Raw genomic sequence first — 17,148 nt, 5'->3', positions numbered from 1 at the left:
TACAGGAAAAATAGCTTGGAATTGCTGTCAGAATTGGTTTTCAGTTGATAAATGGTGTAACACTTCAAGTATTCAAAAACTAAGGGCTTCCACTTTTAAAGTGGTAGACAACATTGTAAACTGTTAACAGCGCTAGGTTCACAGTTATGATTTATTAAAAGTGGTTACAGCTATATAGAAACAAGAAAAACTGATATAACTTGAATTCTCTCAACTCCTCTCACTTTTGAAAGATCTTATGTACTCCAAGTGTCTATTTGTTCTTTGGTGTCTGCAGAATGCAGCAGTACATCATATACATCCATGTGAATTACTTTTTACAGAGCAACACACAGGCTTAGAACAAACAGTTCACTGGCATGGATGCAAATATTTTAATTATTATACCTATCAATATTGTTTTTTGTGGTGAAAACAGACCTTATATGATTGTTTACCCAAAAATGAACATTTCCTCACCATTTACTCACACTCAAGTGGCTCTAAGCTTACTCACACTCAAGTGGCTCTAAGCTATTCTGAATTTCTTTATTTTGTTGAACATAAAACAAGATGTTTTGAAGAATGTTGGAAAAAAGCATCCATTGATATCCAAATACTAATGGAAGTCAATGGCTGCCCCCCCCCCCCCCCCCATTACTAATCAATGATTTGATTAGTAATGGCTATTTAATAAGTATCTTTAGCTTATACCATCAACTTCAAACATAGTACCTACATGCAGGCCTATATGAAGGTTGTTCGCACGAGCGACCTAATTTTTTAATTGTGCGACTAAAAAAACTCTGAAGTTGCACTAGTGCTATCCCAGGGGAAAAATTAAATTAATTTTTAAAAGTCTCCTAGACTGTAGTTCAACAGTTAAAAAATATGAATAAAACAGTTTCTTTGGCTCAGCACTGAGCGCATAGATGTGTCCAAAAGTCACATAATACTCATATCATGGCTCTAGACTAACTTTAGACTAACTACATTATTGTTTTTATTTATTTATTTATTTATTTTTTGGTGCACTAGCACAAAGGTTAGGTGCACTCAAATTTTTGACTGCATCGCATTGTAAACAAATTTTATATTTATATAAAAAAATATTATATAAATAAAATATATAAAAAGGCTAGAATATGAAAATGAGGTATATTGTTACATAAAACATCTTGTAGTAGTGCACTTGTTTTTGTGATTGTAACATTCAACATGCAATAAAGTGCCATCCAAAAAAAAAAAAAAAAAAACAAATCACACAATCTTTTGTATTTTCAAGTAAAATAAAATTTTATAATGTAATGATATATTTTTTTTCTGTAAAACATTGTAATGTATATGTAATAACCATTTTCTAAAAGCTAAGGACACATCAAGCATTCTGTGCCATTCCTAATAACGCCCCTTGGCTGTTTCAAATTGACTGTAAACCACAGCTTCTTAGGTCTTATTGCTTTCTTATACAGCACACGTAGTATTTCTCTATCGTGGCCCGATAGATTGTTGTGAAAAGCAGATTCTGCTAGATTTTCTCTCTTTCTCTCTGACATGTGCTGTGCCACTGTGCTCTATTGCCTGTTGTGACAGCAGATGCCAGGCAGCTTGTAAATGTCATAGCTCAGAGAAACCAGCCTGTGCTATGACTTTATCCTACCCACAAATCCACAGAATGGTTAGAAATATTTGACCCTTCAGCAAGGGATTTCTGCAAATACCCCTATCTGGGAAGAAAATGCAGAAGTTCTCCACTTCATGTCTCATTTTTGTGATGGTTTTGACTTAAATAGTTATGCTGCTTTGGAAGTTGTTTTCAAATACAGTGTCTAAGGATAATAGGATGATTGTTTATTCATTATTCTTTGTCCTCAATCCTGTGTTTCTTTTGTGTTCAAGCACTTCTGTGTTTAGACTGCCATTCAAAACTTTGGAAGTATTAGCATTTCGTCTTTTAGAAAATGGAAGTTGGTCTTAAGTAACATTTTCAGTTGTTGTGATTTGAAAATTTGTGTCATTCCACCCAGTATTGCTTTCTTAACTTAAACATGGCTTTTTAACTAAAATTAAAACACTGGCATTGTGTTTGCTGACAACGTTTCCTTTTTTTTGTTATTTTGACCAATTGTCATTTTATGGTCTAAATGACATCTTTTTTTATTTAAATTTGGTAGAAATGTTATCATTATTTTGCATAATGAAGCAAAAAAATCATATTTTCAAACAGAGCATCAGAATGGGGGAAAAAGGAGATTTAAGTGACTTTGAAGTGAACGTGGCATAATTGTTGGTGCCAGACGGCCTGGTCTGAGTATTTCAGAAACTGCTGATCTACTAGGATTTTCACACACAACCATATCTTGGATTTACAGAGAATGGTCCGAAAAAGAGAAAATATCCAGTGAGTTCTGTGGGTGCATATGCCTAGTTCATGCCAGAGGTCAAAGGAGAATGGCCAGACTGGTTCGAGCTGATTGAAAGGCAACAGCAACTTAAATAAGCACACGTTTCAACCTTTTTTAACAGAAAAGCATCTCTGAACGTACAACAAGTCGAACCTTGAGACAGTTGGGCTACAGCAGCAGAAGACCACACCGGGTGCCACTACTGTCAGCTAAGAACAGTAAACTGAGGCTACAATTTGTACAGGCTCACCAAAATGGGACAATAGAAGATTGGAAAAACGTTAACTAGTCTGATAATTTTTCATTTCTGCTGTGACATTCGGATGGTAGGGTCAGAATTTGACATTAACAGCATGAAAGCATGGATCTATCCTGCCTTGTCAACAGTTGTTGTTGGTGGTGGTTTATTGGTGTAGAGGATATTTTCTTGGCACACCATTAGTACCAATTAGGCACAGCATACCTGAGTATTGTTGCTTATCATGTCCCTCTCTTTATGACCACAGTGTACTCATCTTCTAATGGCTACTTCCAGCAGGATAAAGCAGCATGTCATAAAGCATGAATCATCTCTTATTAGTTTCTTGAACATGACAATGAGTTCATTGTACTCAAATGGCCTTGGAACTCAATCCAATAGAGCACCTTTGGGATTTTGTGGAACGGGAGATATGCATCATGGATGCGCAGCCGACAAATCTGCAGGAACTGTGATGCTATCATGTCAATATGGACCAAAATCTCTGAGGAATGTTTCCAGTATCTCGTTGAATCTGTGCCACGAATGATTAAGACCGTTCTGAAAGCAAAAGTCGGTCCAACTAGTAAGTTCTAGTAAGATGTACCTAATAAAGTGGCCTATGAGTGTAGAAGTTCTAGTAAATTGAAACTGCATCGCTCCAGTTTCAGAGTTTAAGTTCAGTTCAGTCTAGTTTAAATTACACTGCTGAAAGTCCAAACACTGAAGAGCAAATCCAATGATGCACGCCAAACCAAACAAGCCAGTGGCGACCGTGGCAAGGATAAAACTTCACCGATTGATGAAAATATAGGAAATAACACAGTGATTTTTTTTTTTTTTTTTTTTTTGGCTATGTATACCTGTTTTCATGTGTGCATCACTACACTAAATGTATTCATTAACTTTTTGAATTTTTGTTTTCATTCAAATTGACTCTTCTTTATTAACATAGCAGAAATAATTAGCTCAGTCCTTTTGAAAAATCTACATTTAAAACCCTTAACCTACTGCTAAGAAAAAGAAAACTCTTAATGGAGAGAGGTGTGCATGTTTTGATGACAACTTCCTGCTGTGCTCTGTGCTTTTGCAGTAGTGATGTTTGCTGAAATGATTTCCAGTTGGTGGTCTGGAATAAATGCATGCTGTCTTTATTTCATATCTTTGATGTGATCCCTAAGGATGTCTATTTCCAACAAGCTAGCATGCTTAACTTCTTCTTACCAGCATTAGAGGCAGTATGAACAAGAGCAGGTGTGTGTGTGAACGAGATCAGCACTCAAAATGAAGCAGGTTATTCCCATAGCTCCACTGTTTGTGTCCCAATTTTTGCCACTGCAGAAAAAGGACTCTCTCCAAGTTAGAATAGTGGTAATATTTAGGCACAATTTGAGGGAACTTATAATACTGGTAAAAGTATGCGATGAGAGATTTTTCGAATGTTTTACAAGAAGCCTACTCTGCTCACCAACACTGCATTTATTTGATTGAAAGCAGTAACAATTTCTTATTAAATGCAGTTTAAAAATGTAATTTATTTTCTGGGTGGTTTGGCAGATGTTCCATCAACATTACCCCATTCTTCACTGTCACATTATCCTTCAAAAGACATTTTAAAGGGCCCCTTTTTACTCCTTTTACAAGATGTAAGATATTACTGTGGAGTCGAAGTGTCTAAAGTTTGAGTGTCTTTTTATATATAGTGTAGAATCTGCCCATTTTGTAGCCTGTGGCTTTAAATCCAAATGAGCTGTTTTTTCCTGCCCATATGCGTGTTTGCTTCTCATGTGTTACGTCAGATAAACAGCAGTCAGTGATTGCGATAGACACGTATGAAGCTGAAATAAGGTCACTAGTCAAAAATACCAAGTAAGTTTATTTGATTTATATGTGGTGCAGTTTATTCAAGCTTTTCTGAAATGATGAGTCACACACAAATGCCATTTGCAGTACACGCACACAGATATATATGCGCGTTTACTGACACCAAGCAGCCATGGTAATTATAGCGGTTAAGAATTACATGCCGATTTTACTTTCTTTACTACAAATATGCTCTTGTTTTATAACTATTTTAAACATATACAATTAACTGAGGTGCAGATGATAACAGAGAGAGTTGTAACATGTTTTAATTCCAGTTTCATTGCAAAAAATGTTCTGTGGACGTGTGTTATTACGTAGACATGGTGCCTGTCAATCAATTCCGTGGGTGGAGAAAAATCGCACTCCTACGACACGTTGCGATGGGTCTCAAAATCACTGGGATTTGGGTTGTATTTTAATATCATTAAATTAAAAAAAGAGGCTTTTTGGGTTTATATCACTCCAATATGAGAATATCAAACTATACCTACACACACTTACACTTCCAAACAGCTTACAAAAGTTGATTTTCATCATAGGTGCCCTTTAATAGGATGAGATGCTGGACTAAAACATTTATTGTAATTGTCAGTGTGGTAAATGCTTCATATTTTTGTGCAACTTTGCTAATGCTATTTGAAAGTATATACTGTAAAAATTGCTGTATAATGTACAGTATTACTGGCAAGTTTTGGAAGTGCACTGTAAATTAATAATTACTTTTGTACTGTAAAACTACAGCACAGTTGTACTTGTTGATTTACAATGTTGTGAATTTTACAGTATTACTAGCAATTTTACAGTATTACTGGTAAAGTTTACAAGTGCACTGTAAATACATATTTACACGTACAGTTGCAACCAAAATTGCTAGTAATAGTCAATTTTACAGCAATTCTTTTTACAGTGTAGCTTTAATGTGTTTTCTTTTATTAACAAAGGACCGATAAATTGTTAGAGATTAAAAAAAAAAAAAATTTTATTTTTATTTATATATATATATATATATATATATATATATATATATATATATATATATATATATATATATATATATATATATAGAGAGAGAGAGAGAGAGAGAGAGAGAGAGAGAGAGAGAGAGAGAGAGAGAGAGAGAGAGAGAGAGAGAGAGAGAGAGAGATAATGATAATTGTATAATGATGGTTTGTTCTCTATCGAAAAAAATTGGCATAAAGGGGCTAATAATTTTGAACAAAAAAAGGTGTTTAAAATAAAAACTGCTTTTATTCTAGCCGAAATAAAACAAATAAGACTTTCGCCAAAAATATTATCAGACACTGTGAACATTTCAAATTTCACTGCTCTCAAATAAATCAAATAAATTCCTTTTTTTATATAAGTTTCTATTAATCAGTTTCATCAAAATTGAAGTATTTAGTGTATTGTGGATCAAATAATTGCAGCTATGGTGAGCAGAGTAGGTCTCTTCTATAATATTCTAAAATATAAAATAAATATCTCCAAAAAAAAAAATCTTACTGACCCCTAACATTTGACCAGTATATAGTGTATACTTTAGCACCATTATATGTTGCGTTGGTGAATAATTATGACTTCATATGATCTTACGTGGGATAGCAAATATTCCCTCCAGACAATCACCATTCTTTTTTCCCTCTCAAATAATCACTGTTTTATTGCTGCCTATCACATTTCATCTTTTCATCTTCTGGCCGTCCCTCGCAGGGTGAGAAGATTTAGACTTTGATTGCTTTCTGATTTGTAACAATTTTCACAGCAGGAGCGAGAAGCACAGTAATTGAAGCATGAAAGGTAAAAGGACAGCTCATCCCCTCTCCCGCTCTGTTTTAATCCTAATGTCTGGCCTTTTTTTTCAGCTGCCATCAATCTGGCTCAACTGAAACTATTTAGGCACTACTATGTGATGGTAAGTATTCACCTGAACACGCTCCTGATGCTCAGATCTAAACAGGCCAGAATACTATGACTTTTTAATTAGGTTTATTAATTCCATGGTTACACTTTCTCTTCAAGTGCATGTAATTATGATGGTCTAGATATTATTATGAATAGTGTTTTTGTTTTTTTACTCTCGATTTAAAAAGAAAAGAAGTACTTACTACATCACAATTGCAGGGAAATATTGAGAATTCTGATAAAAAAAAGATTATGAAGTATAAACTCAGAATTGAGAGATGAAAAGTTGTAAACTCCGAGTTGGATGAAAAAGCTCAGGTCTTAATTTTTTCTTAATCTCCGTGATTGTTTCACATATTGCTTTTTTGGGTTATTTCACATAACTGATTTGTATATCTTGCAACTCTGATCTTATAAGAGATTTTCTGTGATATGAACTCGAGATAAAAAGTCAAAATTGTTGAGTTAATAAAGTTAGTGTTTTTACTGCGATGATATTTTTTATTAATGCTTTTATGGAAGCAAGTTCAGAAAATCAATGTCACATTTACATAGAATTATTTAATTAGTGACTTAAATAGTCTTCATTTTTATATATAAAATAATTTTTTATAATAAAGCTTAATTTTTGTTAGTTTTGTCTATTGATTGATTGATTGATTGATTGATTAATGGATTGATTGATTTTATTTATTTGATATGATCAAATTATCTCACTTTTATTTCTTCTTAATATGTTTTTCTGGGTTGCAGATTGTATGCTATATTTATTTCACCCGCATCATTGCCAGTCTCATCAAGGTCATTGTTCCTTTCCAGTGGAAGTGGCTTTACCAGGTGAGTGACATACAGAAAAGACCTGTTTTATAAGCATGAATATACTGTACCTATCAATCTCTTCAGATAGAAATTAATTACGGTCTATTGGTAACGTATAACTGTTTTACAATGAAACCGAGGCTGAAAACGTGACATTTGCTTTTTTCTACCAACTGATGTCCGGTTTAGTTCTCTTTTTACGAGTCCACCTGCATCTGAATTGGCCAGTGTTCTTGTACCATGAAGGAAAAACTTTTTTAAAATTGTGTATTAGGCCAATTGTGTATTTATTTTTTCTTATTTAGTTTTTTTTTCCAGTAGTTCACTTCATAAATAAAGCCTTGAGCAGACTAGTAACATGCTCTAGTAAGCATGCTTAAATATGCTCTTGTAAGAGTCATAGATTTATTTTGTAGCTAAAATGTAGCAGTCTTCATACTCTGGATAACAAATTACCTTTTCAAGTGTGTACACTTTCGTGTTGTCCCGGGAGAGAACCCTGAGCTCGGAGATAATTGATCCCAGGTCTCCCACCTGGTCAATGAGCATACTGTATATGGGAGTACAGGATTGGCTAGTTTTCGAGAACTCCCCCTGATGAAAAGGGGGAGATGAGGTGGATGGGGGATTGTTCAAAAATGAAAATAAGAGAGTAATGCTAGATGGGCTGTTTATAGTGAGTTTGGAATAATCTTATTGGCTTACTATTGATTGCGCGTAAGAGACTAGCTGCGATCAATCATATCACATGCTCCTCGAAATTAGATTGTGAAACTTTACATGCTAAACAATTATAGACATTTTTTTACATAAAAATAGATTAATTACTCATATACTCGAGGTGCAAACATGCAAGTTGAATTTTTGTGTTTTTATTGTCTGTTGATAGTTGATGAATGAGCTGGCCACTCTGACCTTCTTCTTCTTAACTGGACACAAGTTCCGGCCAGCCTCCTACAACCCTTACCTGCTGTTGTCTGTGGAGGATGAAGACATGGAGATGGACGATGTGTAAGAAATTATTCTCATTTACAAAGCTGCTTGTGTCAAAGCCCATATTCATTTCATGTGGCAAGTGTTCTTATGTTGTTTACTTGTGTATTATTTTAGTATATTATCATAATTAAAAATACAGTAGTTTGTAGTGTAGTTTTAGAGTGTATTGCTCTGTTACTCTTCTAGTTATATACCTATAGGTAATTACGTGATTTTAGGCTTAATTTTCACTTGACAATTTTCTGGAGATTGTCAAGAAAAACTTGCAATATGAGGCAAATCAATATTTTTTCATGCTTGTATTTCATGATTAATTTTAACAAAAGGTCAATTCACACACCTATTTATACTATAAATGTATTATTTTTAAATTATGTTGATGATTTAAATGATTTTTTTTTAAATGAAAGAGCCTTCATTATATTTTCTAATAAAACTTTAACGAATACAATTAAAATGTACAGTTAAAATTTGCATAATTATTAAATAGCTTCACAAACAGACTTTTCAACCAAATAGTGTCTTTATATTTGTTTTACAATAATTTAAACTATAATAACCCCTAGTACATGGACAGAAGTTTATAGCTCTGATATAAATGCTGATGTCTACAGTGACTTCATCAAAGAAGATTGTACACAATTACGTTGTTTTACAAGTAAGTGGCAACAAGTAACTGCTAAAAAATGTCACTAAGTTATTGATTAAAAACAAAAAACAAAACTTTCATTCAAAAATGCTGCTTTATCCAATTCATAATGTTGCATAATTTAAATCATTAATCAAATAATTTATTGATTCATAATCAATTTTCAGAGGAAGGAGTCATTTAATCAACCACCTTTTCCTCCCATATTCTTGTTTTTTTGTATTAAAGCACTGACTTGCTGTATTATGAGCTATTGCCGACATTTTGGTCAGTATTCATGAATTGAAACTGCCAGGAAATCAGAAAACATTCACAGGAAATCAGTTCCATTGGAGTTGAAACATAAAGTGGCTGTGACAATACATAAGTTTGAATAGAAATGAAAAGAGTTCAGTGTGTCTGCACCTTGAGATGTTTTCAAAGTACTTCAGTCTTTTATCTCATAAGATCAAGGGCAGTTTGGTTTCTCCTGTTATGACTCACTCACAGCACAGAGAGCTGGTGATGTCAGATGATGACACTCAAGATGAAATAAGACCGTCTCTCACTTTAGAACGATGCTGCTTCCTCTCATTTTCCATCTTTTATAATAATGGAAGCATCTTTTGTGTGTGCATTTGCTCTTCTACACACCGTGACCCTCTTGTGCTTCATTACCAGCTGTGACCTGGTCACAATGATCCAGCCACCTGGCATGGCCCTAGAAGAAGCCCAAAGGGGTGCTTTCTGATTGGAAGACCTGGAAACTCTTCCTCATTACATACCCATACCGAGAGCACCTGTTATGCCCTGTTTATTTACACACACAAGCACACACACCAAAATACACTCTCCTTTCCATGCTGCTCAATTTCTGCGGATTTTAAGGCAATTTCTCTCTTTAGACGGCCTCATCAGGTCAAGTGATGTTTTGTGTTTTAATATCTCTCCCTTCATATCTTTTCATCTGCACAGGCTGTCATATTTCTACCATCCTTGCAATTTTTCTCACTAAGATCTCAGTGGATTGCGTTTCTCTCCACTCCCTGATGTCCAAGTCTTGTTCTGTTTCTTGACAACCCCATCCTCCCCTCCTTCCCCCAAGTCCCCATCTCCCATTCACCCCGCATTCAGTGTCCCCTCAGGCAGCATGTGCTCTATACACCCAATCCCCCCCTCCATCCCGGCACTTCCCAAAATAGCCCAGTGACTCCAAATGTCCTTGTTCCTTGCTTGCACTTTCCCCGTTTTCTTCTCCTCCTCCTCCCACATTATCTCTCCTGTTTGCCTTGTGCAGGACACCGTGCTTTACTCGAGCTGAATGGACAGAGTGAATTCTTTTCTTTTTTTTTTTTGTGGCCTATTTTCCCAAAACTTTTTTGGGGGGTGACTTGGGGCGCGGCCTGATTCAGCTGCCCTCATTGAGTCTCGCAAAGAACACCAAAAAGATGGATGATGGTTACCAAAAAAAAAATAGAGAACATTATTTGCTTGCTTGAGCATCCGGAGTTTAGGTCCAAGCCTTTATTATTATTGTTGTTATTATTATTATTATTATTATTATTATTATGTACATCTCTGGTGTGTTTTAATAAGAGAGCAACAGTTGGGTCATATTCATTTAAAGAATTATACTGACCTGACCTCAGAGGTTAATATGAAGTCACCAGTTACTTTATTGGTACAGCTTGCTAGTTCCAGATTGCACTCCCCTTCCCTTAATTCTGTGGCATGTGTTCAACAAAGTGCTGGAGATTTACCTCAGTGTTTTTTTCTTTTTTTTTGTCCACACTGGCATGATAGGATCACATGGTTGCTGCGGATTTGTTGGCTTCATTTTTATGATGCAGATCTTGTATTCCAGCACATTCCAATAGTGCTCTATTAGATTGAGGTCTCGTGACTGTAGAGGCCATTTGAGTGTAGTAAGCTGATGGTCATGTCCGAGAAATCATTTAGAAATGATTTGAGCTTTGTGATATGGCACATTATTATGCTAGTTGTAGCCAAAACAAGATGAATACACTGTGTTCATGAAGGGAAAGACATGGTCAAAACTGTACTTTGTACCAACTGAGCATCATTAAGACGCCACAGGATACCTAAGGGGTCTAAAGTGTGCCAAAAAAATCTCTCTCAGACCACTGAACCACCAGCAGCCTGAACTGTTAACACAAGGCAGGATGGATAAATGCCCTTCTTACTGTTTACATCGAAATCTGAGCCTTCCACTTGAATTTTGCAGCTTAATTCTATACCTATCAGAGCAGGTATCTTTTTTCTAATCATCAGTATGTGTGTTCTTCTGCTGCTCCTAGAGCTCATCGGCTCATCGTTTGATGTATTCAGACATCCTCTTCTGCAGTCCTCAGTCATAGCGGGTGGTTATTTCAAATACTGTTGCTTTTTTATCAACTTTCCATGAATTACCTTTTACTGGATTTTATTACTGCAACAACGGCCTTGCCACTTTACAAGTCTTTTAAATTAGTGGGTTTTTAATCCTGATTCTGGTGCCCTACTGATCTGCACTTTTTTCTAACGGTCCCATATGTTACACACTCATCTGAGTTCAAGGTGCCGTTGCCTAATGAGCTTGTGATGTGAATGTGTATTAAATGTGGGAGACAAAATGTGCAATGTGGTCACCAGGGTTTAAAATAACTGACTAAAATTGTCTATTTTTCATGTTCTGATGTTTCATTTAAACTTCGTTAGATTGTTTTGACTGTCTGTTTGTTTAAATGCATGATATTGCTGCAGATTATTATTATTACATCACATTATTGTGTTTGCCAGAAGCCCAACAGACATTTTCAGTAAAGTGACCACTGAGTCTATACACGCTTAAAAATAAAGATTCTCAAAGCCCCTGCTGTACACATAAAAAAAAAAATCAAACAACACCTAAAATTATATAATTTCAAACTAAATTCAGCCAAATACTTAGTCTGTGATTATTGTTCTGTTCTGGAATTCAACATTTTTGATACACGTGTTATTTCCATAGGATTCAGACAGGGAAACAACATCCAACACCACTAAGTTATTCACATTAATACACTAGAGCAGGGATGTCAAACTCAATTTCTGGTGAGCCACAGCCCTGCACAGTTTAGTTCCAACCCTAATTAAACACACCTGAACAAACTAATTAAGTCCTTCAGGCTTATTTGAAACCTACAGGTAAATGTGTTGGAGCAGGGTTGGAACTAAACTGTGCAGGGCTGCGGCCCTCCAGGAATTGAGTTTGACATCCCTGCACTAGAGGGTTGAGTTATAGAGCTGCTGCAGTTATATCCGTACCTTTACGATTACTACAATTTGTCTTGGAGAGGTCACACACTGGACAAGAAGTGTCACAATGTTACACCATGTCTTTTGAGGTTCTAAACACCGTTCCTTTTAGTGTCTGTCAATGTCAAATAGAAAATGTAAATACATGCAGAGGTGCTTCTCAGGCGACAGACTGGAAAAAGGCTCTGTTTACCTTATAATCGATGATGTGTTTAGGAGCAGCATGACAGACTGACAAACCCTGTCTACTGCATCATGATACAGATACAATATCAGTATACCTTCACTCAACTTTTTCAAACTTCTTTATGCCCTTAAACAAACAAACAAAAAAAACTTTTGACTGAAAGGTTCTTTGGGGAATCAAAAAGATCCTTCTACCAAGCTACAATGAAGACACTGAAAACCCTTTTTTGGTTCCTCATTAATATTTACACATATATTTAAGTACTTTGTCTTTGTGGTCTGAGGCTCTTGCTGAGAGAAATGCTAGACACTGGTACTGTTGTCTGTGGCCATGTGGTGAAAGTTACCTTGAAGTTGATGCCCGCTAGGTTTCTGTTTTGGAGCAGTACTTATGGATTGCATATAAAAACGCTTTTATCTAAAGTGGATTACATTAGAGGTAGATTAAAGGTAGATATTTCTTCAGTCCTTGCTTTCTTCGGAACTCAAACCCACAACCTTGGCATTATTTAGTGCCATGCTTTAGCAACTGAGCAGGAAGGAAGATCGTCCTTAATACAATGTACTTTATTATACAATGTATTGTATTATACTGTGTACTTTGTGAACCAAATTAAAGTGCACCTCCAATGAGTAATTGTTTTGTAGATTTAAAAAACAGTAGGTCCTCGTACTGTATGAGTGGTGCATCTGAGCCATAAATGCTTTGCTGGTACTAGTGTGCCCATATGTAGCCCAATCTGTGCTCATGTAATTATTAGGAACAGAAGGGCAGAGTATGAAAGCAAGAGCGTATGTGTATGTGTATGTATATGTGTGTGTGTGTGTGCGTGTGTGTGTGTGTGTTGCTTTCACTTAGTCTCTGAATCAGCTCTGAACATTCTGTCCAGTTTGCCTCTAATGCAGAATGCTTACGCCGTGAACTCATAGTAACATTTTTATGTAAATACTTGTATATAAATAAGGCACTGTTTGTGTAAAATTAGAAAAGAATGAAGGCAAATGTGGTCCTAGTTGAGGTGATTGAAACATTTGCGGCTCGGCAGGAGAAGATTCAGAAAGGAAATATGCGAATGCTCAATTTAATTATATTTGTTTTGAAACTTTTGTTGCAAAGTTGTTCTCTGAGATTAGGAGAAGGAAAGATTAAGAGTAAGATATTATTGTTTTTGTGTTTAAACAGATTCTCTCTTTTATGAATTAAACATAAGTTTATGCTAGATGGCTGAAGGGCTTTCCTCAGAAAATGGGGACACTCTAAAATTATTTGTGGACCTGGTTTTGGTTAACCACTTGAGAACAGTGATACAAAACAGGCTTAGATACCTTCATGTCCACACAAGACAAAAGTCAGGGAGTTTGTCTGTTTTTGGTTAAATGAAATGTCATGGATGATTTTTGTTTGTCATTATAATTCAAATTTATCTATATTATGTTTTTTTTACATTGTTTCATGTGTATTCCCCATTTGTCATGGTTAAGCTACATTTTAGGACCATTGTATTCCTTTGTCAACTAACAATCATAATGTAATCACCAACCTGATTCTGTTAACTAAGGCGAACATTCCAGGAAAATGTTAATTTTAAGAGCTTTGGCTACAATGTGACCACTTCACAGACTGTGTGTTAAAAGAAGACAGAAATGCTCAATGTAAAGTTTGTCAAATCTGTTATTGAGTTATCTAATATGGGAGAGAGCATTTTGCTGTATAGTGTTAGACACAGCAGAGCACGTCTCTGCTCAACGTCAGCAAACACCCTGAAATCTTGAGGTGAGCTTGGATAGATAGTCTCACTGGTCATACAGTCATACCAGTTACATTAAAAATGTGGAATGTAGCTATAACATTGGCCAGCTAATTATAATTAAAAACATATTTTTAAATTACTGTCTATATTAGTAGCATAAGTGAATGCTGATAGAATTGAATGTGTATCTACAGACAAAGCCCTTTTCTGTTATGAAAGCGTTTACTGTTCAGAATGAGAGACATTTGATTAGCTTTTATTAAAAGTGTCTTGTGCTGTGTTGTTTTAACGAATGCCATCACAGTCTGTGTTTAATCAATTTATTTGTTTGCGCTTTGCATATTTTGAGATTTTTTTTCAGAGTCTAAATAAAGCTAAAGGATTTAGAAACCAAACATTCTTTTTACCCCAACGCAATTAAATAGGGCACTATACAGGCTAAAGAACTTGATTCTTATATTTGCAGCCTAGGGCTATGCTTTTCACCATGTATTGTAGACATCTTTTCTAAAACATACAATATAGTGTAAAAGCATCTTAACTACTAAGGAAACCAAAACAACCAAAAAAAATATATTTTTTAATTTAACAAATCACATACAGTACCTTTGAATAAGGTACACATACAGTACCGTCCTATCTAGTATTGTAAAAAGGCAAAACTGAAAGCTGCGTGTTGAAGTTTTCTGTCGATACAGAACTCAAGCCCTGCCCATTTGTTGCATGTGCCTTAATCATTGTAGTAAGAAAAAGAAGACAAACACTGTAGCAGATCCTAGCTGAATCATACGAGAAGATGTGGTACACTGAAGTGTAAGGGAAAGTTGGTGTTATTTTCTCTACCCAAAGATGAGGCTGCGAAGAGTCAGAGCTTGAAGGTTATTTCTGCAAAAATACCTCAGCATTATAGCCCAGCCTTGTGTCATCTTGACAAGTGCTTTAGCAATCCACACGCTTACAATAGGGGATTTGTTAGCCAAATTGATTGATGTATGGGGCTTTGTCATCGATTGACAAGAAATTTATCAGTACACAGTTCACAAAATAAGTTTTTCCGTCAATTCGACTAATATAAGTAAGTGTGATTAAAATGGTTGCCTCCTTGTTTTCTCTAGCTTGCAAAATGTGTATTTAATTGTGTTTTGTTACTTGTAACTGCTCCATGCAGCTTGTACTGTATCTGGTTAACTCTTTATATTCTCATAATGCTTTCTTTAAGGATTTAAACCTGTTCATGAGCTTGCGATTCACTGCCGTTTGTCGTTGCTATGGCCATGGTCAGCTGTTCCTACACACGTGCGGCAGTCAAAAATAGTTCAGCTTTTGCCACTGTGTGGATTAATACTGAAAGTGTGTGTTGTGGTTAAGAATATAGCTATATGTTTGTGTTTAACTCCATTGATTTAATGCACTCCTACATTGGGCTCACATATGAGCTTTCTGACTACTTCAACAATGTTGATAAGCCGTGGTGGGCAATTTCTTGCCTCTGCAAATGTCACGAATTTAAACTATTAGATGCATGTAAATCAATAGTATTTCAATGGTTAACTCAGTGTTAAAGGCTAATTGAATAGATTGATAAGACGATTGAAATTAAAAAAGGTATATTAATCAAATTTCCAGTCCAGCAGTGTTTCAGGCTTTACCAATGTGATGTGACAACACATGGTAAAAGATGGGTTTTATGTGTGAATTAATTAATTAATGTGATAGTTTTGTTAGTTGACATTATTGTTTTGTACTAAACTAAAATGTGGATAAGAAAAAAAGCTTGCAAATGGAGTTTTCTGCTCATTGTATGCTTTGAAATTCAGTTTTTAATCAGTGTGTTTAGCCAGAAGTGGGAGCCCTGTGAAGATTTTACATTTCAGATATGTCATCAGGTAGTCCTTGTTGTTGAGCTCTGATCTACACAAGCAGTTTGCTAGTAATCTTGCATGTAAACAAGCAAGCAAATAAATAAATATTGCCACCATTTTTTTCGAGAATCAGTGCAGTATCGCCAAACATGATATAACACTTGAGCACGTCTGCGATTTCTTGCTTTACTAATGTTGCTCGTCTCTTTGATTTCAGGGCAATGACCTCAACAGCCATAGGAGAGGGTCTTAAGAAAGTGAAGAAAGTGTCGAACGGACCATCAGAAGAGAGGGAGAGCATGGCATGATGGGAGATGAACTTCTCCACTGGTTCTGTGTGCCTCTGGGCTTTGTGGCCAGCTACTGACATGTGGGAAATTCTTCAAGAGGAGCTCGACGGCTTTCCCAGAATTTCCAGTGGACCTTCTCTCATGATCACATGTAAACACACCACGTTCCATATCCACATGTATGCGTTTGTCTCTGTAAATGTTGCACAGAAGGTGTGGAGATTTCACCCAACGTCACTCCATGATTCCATTTGCCACTGTAGTTGTAACTGAAATGCTTGTTGCAGTGCTCTTTCATTTTACCTTGGTGTGTGTGAGAGACTGTGTGAGCGTGCGTGCATGTGTGAGTGCTTGTTTTATTTGCATTTTAAAATTTATTTATGATCTTTTTACGCATTGCTTGATTTTAGACACGCTGTGGCACTTTAACAGGTACACACTCCCGTCAAGTGAAAGCCTACGCGAGGTCACTATAGGATGTGTAGAAAACTGCTGTGCCCGTGACGTCTCTCTCAGCTGTTATTTAAATGATGATTTCCTGCTCTGAGTTCTCCGAACAAATCATTTCTGTGTAAATATGCAAGCCCTTAACAACACACATAACCCAGATTAATGTTACAAAGAATAACGTGTACAGTTCTAAAGCTTAGTCGGGATTTGATGACAGCTGCTTTGTATTTTCTCAGTATTTGTGGGTTATTAGTTTGGATGACGATGGACTTTCATAAAATGGATCCAGGGTGTCCAGAATCGTGCGTTTCAATTGTATCAAACATGGATTTCAATGATTTCAGGGATCTTGTTATTTATGATCGTCGCTAATGCAATGGAGGATTTTATTTTGATGTTTAATATTTTGCTTATTTTCGGATATCTTTGAGCAAGCTTTATGAAAATGTGTTTCAGTATTAAATTGTGCAATGGTTTAA

General features: G+C 35.8%; 1 protein-coding gene across 2 annotated transcripts in view; it reads left to right on the top strand.

Moving 5' to 3' along the window:
• gpr107 (G protein-coupled receptor 107) overlaps positions 1 to 17,148 on the top strand; it is a 26,707-nt gene extending 9,559 nt beyond the window's left edge. For both annotated transcript variants that reach the window (XM_087252810.1, NM_001080046.1), the window contains 4 exon segments: positions 6,351 to 6,400; positions 7,144 to 7,227; positions 8,099 to 8,220; positions 16,147 to 17,148. In XM_087252810.1, the coding sequence (XP_087108936.1) occupies positions 6,351 to 6,400; positions 7,144 to 7,227; positions 8,099 to 8,220; positions 16,147 to 16,237 (347 nt within the window). In that variant the 3' untranslated portion in view covers positions 16,238 to 17,148.

Source organism: Danio rerio, chromosome 5 (genome assembly GCF_052040795.2).
Source record: "Danio rerio strain M-AB ecotype USA chromosome 5, GRCz13ab, whole genome shotgun sequence".
NCBI lineage: Eukaryota > Metazoa > Chordata > Actinopteri > Cypriniformes > Danionidae > Danio > Danio rerio.
The sequence above is the reverse complement of the archived record's forward strand: the minus strand, read 5'-3'. Positions and strand labels throughout refer to the sequence as shown.